At 37.1% G+C, this 4645-nt stretch overlaps 2 protein-coding genes across 2 annotated transcripts in view; one reads left to right on the forward strand and one right to left on the reverse strand.

Moving 5' to 3' along the window:
* gltpd2a (glycolipid transfer protein domain containing 2a) overlaps positions 1 to 1786 on the forward strand; it is a 13103-nt gene extending 11317 nt beyond the window's left edge. The window contains exon 7 of the mRNA XM_027276419.1: positions 1673 to 1786. The gene's annotated coding sequence lies outside the window, so the exon portion shown is untranslated. The remainder of the gene's footprint in view (positions 1 to 1672) is intronic.
* LOC113745024 (zinc finger and SCAN domain-containing protein 2-like) overlaps positions 1 to 2091 on the reverse strand; it is a 7990-nt gene extending 5899 nt beyond the window's left edge. The window contains exon 1 of the mRNA XM_027276421.1: positions 1714 to 2091. Within this exon, the coding sequence (XP_027132222.1) occupies positions 1714 to 2029 (316 nt within the window). The 5' untranslated portion in view covers positions 2030 to 2091. The remainder of the gene's footprint in view (positions 1 to 1713) is intronic.
* Between the last annotated feature and the right edge of the window lie 2554 nt (positions 2092 to 4645).

The following is a 4645-nucleotide window of genomic DNA, read 5'->3' on the forward strand; positions in this document are numbered from 1 at the left end:
GTGTGTGTGTGTGTGTGTGTGTGTGTGTGTGTGTGTGTGTGTGTGTGTGTGTGTGTACTCACTCTCCAGCTCTTCTTTCTCAAAGTTGGTGTACGGGGTGGAGCTGGTCTTCCCCTGATCCAACACCGCCTCCTCATCGTTCCCCTGCAGCGACACAACGAGACCATCGTCATGGTCATTATCTGAACAAAGGTTCTGCAGAGCATCCGTCACCTTGACCATGAACACTGAGGTCGATCGACCGTAGCAGTCAGTAAGTCACCTGCTGTGGACACACCTGTCCAGGTGATGACGTTTGCATAATCAGCTGTTGGTGAGTTGTATATAAATTCACCCTCAGTACAGTTGTCATGAACGGGGAAATTAGCTACAGAGACCAAAACTGTTTTTTGTACCAGGCTGTAAACATGTTTATTTCTGCTGTGAAGTTGGACATTTGGACATGGGGACTTATGGAGACTGACTCACTTCTGGAGCCAGCCTCAGGTGGACGTTAGAGGAACTGCAGTCAGTGTTTCAGTTCCCAGAGGTTACCACTTCCTCCTGAGCCTGACTGCAACCACCTCGCCTCACCCTGCCCTAATTCGTCTGTACAGACATGGCGGACTCCGTCAGAGACGACAACGTCAGCTGATTATTAACATGACACTGTGGACGTGCAGGTGCTGCTGTCTGGCTCCGCCCACAGCCCGGGGCCATGCCATGAGTCATCAAACAGGAAGTGCTCTGAAAGCTGGACATCAGGATGGCGGGGTCAGATGCAGCTGGACTGAAATCAAATAAACACGATGAGACACACACACACACACACACACACACACACACACACACACACACACACACTGACTCTGAGCTTACAGCCTGCTGTCTGTTTGTACAGCACACACACACACACACACACACACACACACGGTAACCCGTGACGACATGTGTAAACTAACATGACACAGTTCAACACGGTGCAGCTGCGACACGGACTGAACATCAGCACCAACAACAAATCTACAGTTACTATGGTAACAGCTCCTGTTTAGAGTGTGTGTTTAATTCAGCGTGTATCTGATCCACCAATCACAAAGCTTCATGTTTGAAACATTGATACGCTTGTCTAACATTAAAGTAACGTTGGTCTAACATTAAAATAACGTTGGTCTGACATTAAAGTAACGTTGGTCTGACATTAAAGTAACGTTGGTCTGACATTAAAGTAACGCTGGTCTAACATTAAAGTAACGCTGGTCTAACATTAAAGTAACGTTGGTCTAACATTAGAGTAACGTTGGTCTGACATTAAAGTAACGTTGGTCTGACATTAAAGTAACGTTGGTCTAACATTAAAGTAACGTTGGTCTAACGTTGGTCTAACATTAAAGTAACGTTGGTCTAACATTAAAATAACGTTGGTCTAACATTAAAGTAACGTTTGTCTAACATTAAAATAACGTTGGTCTAACATTAAAGTAACGCATTAGGTAACTGTATGATAAGGTTGTGTGAATGTTAGTTATTGGTTTTATAATGGTTGTGTAGGTTTATTAAATGACAGTGCAGCAAATGTTTTTAAACAATGTAACGTTAATGTATGTATGTAACGTTAATGTAACGTCATTGTAACGTTAATGTAACGTCATTGTAACGTTAATGTATGTATTATGCTCTCTCGTCCAATCAGATGTCTGTGTTTCTGACTGGATGTAACTGTAATCGGATTACTTCTCTCCAGCTTCACCCTCGGCTGCAGCAGCCGCTCCAGCTGCCTCCTCTGCCGGGCGATCTCCCGCCTGAAGCCCGCCGCCTCCTCCTCATATCCGGCCACGGTTCTCTCGACCACCGCTAAGATTTCCTGCGCGGCTGTCGTCAGCTTCTCGGTGACGATCCCTCGGAGTATCTCGGCTTTGGAGATGTCCCCGAGGCCGTGGACACTGTCCCCGAGGCCGTGGACACTGTCCCCGAGGCCGTGGACGGTCCCCGAGCCGCCGCTCTTCACCCAGTAAAACATGGTCAACGCGTCCGGGCTGCAACGCTGCATGCACACAGCTGTGGTTCCGGGGATGGTGCACACATGAATGGTGCCCGGCGAGAAACAAAAACAAAGTGACCTCCTAAGTCCTTTCCTAAGTCCTTTCCTAAGTCCTTTCCTAAGTCCTTTCCTAAAGTCCTTTCCTAAGTCCTTTCCTAAAGTCCTTTCCTAAGTCCTTTCCTAAGTCCTTTCCTAAAGTCCTTTCCTAAGTTCTTTCCTAAAGTCCTTTCCTAAGTTCTTTCCTAAAGTCCTTTCCTAAAGTCCTTTCCTAAGTTCTTTCCTAAGTCCTTTCCTAAAGTCCTTTCCTAAGTCCTTTCCTAACGTCCTTTCCTAAGTCCTTTCCTAAGTCCTTTCCTAAAGTCCTTTCCTAACGTCCTTTCCTAAAGTCCTTTCCTAAAGTCCTTTCCTAAGTTCTTTCCTAAAGTCCTTTCCTAAAGTTCTTTCCTAAAGTCCTTTCCTAAACAAACACAGATGATCACAGCCCGTGGAGCAAAGAGAAATCATGCAGTTCAGATTGATTATTAATCAGAAGTGTTAACATGTTTGTACCTGTGGACAGAAGTGACAGGTGCACACGTTCATCTATTATTATACAAAATAATAATAAAATAAAATCAGTTCATTTGATTTCATCTTTCTAAAAATGTGAACTGTTTCTTTGATCTTAATAAAAACATCTTCATCTTCTTAATCTCCTATTTTTATCATAATTAGAGTTTTTATCTCTTAATTTCGTTTAGTTTTTATTCATAATCTTTTTTAATTTGCACGTCCTCCAGTCCTCTGCTGGCTCCTGGTTCCACAGCGTATTCAGTTTAAAATCCTCCTCCTCACACACAAAGCCTCCATAACCAGGCCCCTTCCTACCTCACTGACCTGCTCCATCACCACAATCCATCCTGCAGCCTCCGTTCATCTGATGGAAACCTCCTGACTCCACCACCCAGGACCGAGCACCGAGTCTGGGGCGACAGCCTCTGCAGCTGCCCTCCCTCTGGAACTCTCTCCACAAACACATCTGTGACTGCACTGACATGCCCACCTTCAAATCTCTGACACACACACACCTTTTAATGTTCAGCTCAGTCTAAATGTGTTCAGTGAACTGTTTATGTTGTTTTGCTGCTTTGATGTTCTTTTATGTAAAGTGTATTAAATGTATTATAATTTTATTATTAAATTATTATTATATTAAATTTTGTTTTTATTCTTAATTTAGAGTTTTTATTCTTAATTTAGAGTTTATATATGTTCATTTGTAGTCTATATACGTTCATTTGTAGTTTATATATGTTCATTTGTAGTTTATATATGTTCATTTGTAGTTTATATATATGTTTATTTGTAGTTTATATGTTCATTTATAGTTTATATATGTTCATTTGTATTTTATATACGTTCATTTGTTGTTTATATGTTCATTTGTAGTTTATATACGTTCATTTGTAGTTTATAAGTTCATTTGTAGTTTATATACGTTCATTCGTAGTTTATATATGTTTATATGTTGATGTGTAGTTTATATATGTTCATTTGTAGTTTATATATGTTCATTTGTAGTTTGTATATGTTCATTCGTAGTTTATATATGTTTATATGTTGATGTGTAGTTTATATATGTTCATTTGTAGTTTATATATGTTCATTTGTAGTTTGTATATGTTCATTTGTAGTTTATATGTTCATTTGTAGTCTATATACGTTAATTTGTAGTTTATATACGTTCATTTGTAGTTTATATGTTCATTTGTAGTTTATATATGTTCATTTGTAGTTTATATACGTTCATTTGTAGTTCATATATGTTCGTTTGTAGTTTATATATGTTCATTTGTAGTTCATATATGTTCATTTGTAGTTTATATACGTTCATTTATAGTTTATATGTTCATTTGTAGTTTATATGTTCATTTGTAGGTTATATACGTTCATTTGTAGTTTATATACGTGCATTTGTAGTTGATATGTTCATTTGTAGTTTATATATGTTCATTTGTAGTTTATATACGTTCATGTGTAGTTTATATACGTTCATTTGTAATTTATATATGTTCATTTGAAGTTCATATGTTCATTTGTAGTTCATATGTTCATTTGTACTTTATATACATTAATTTGTAGTTTATATACTGTATGTTAATTTGTAGTTTCAATACGTTAATTTGTAGTTTATATATGTTCATTTGTAGTTTATATATGTTCATTAGTAGTTTATATATGTTCATTAGTAGTTTATATACGTTCTTATGTAGTTTATATATGTTAATTTGTAGGTTATATATGTTCATTTGTAGTTTATATATGTTAATTTGTAGTTTATATATGTTCATTAGTAGTTTATATACGTTCTTATGTAGTTTATATATGTTCATTTGTAGTTTATTTACGTTTATATGTTTATTTGTAGTTTATATATGGTCATTTGTAGTTTATATATGTTCATTTGTAGTTTATATATGTTCATTTGTAGTTTATTTATGTTTATATGTTCATTTGTAGTTTATTTATGTTTATATGTTCATTTGTAGTTTATAAACGTTCATTTGTAGTTTATATGTGTTCATTTGTAGTTTATTTATGTTTATATGTTCATTTGTAGTTTATAAACGTTCATTTGTAGTTTAT

This window comes from Larimichthys crocea, unplaced genomic scaffold, assembly GCF_000972845.2.
Source record: "Larimichthys crocea isolate SSNF unplaced genomic scaffold, L_crocea_2.0 scaffold378, whole genome shotgun sequence".
In the NCBI taxonomy this organism is placed as follows: Eukaryota; Metazoa; Chordata; class Actinopteri; family Sciaenidae; genus Larimichthys; species Larimichthys crocea.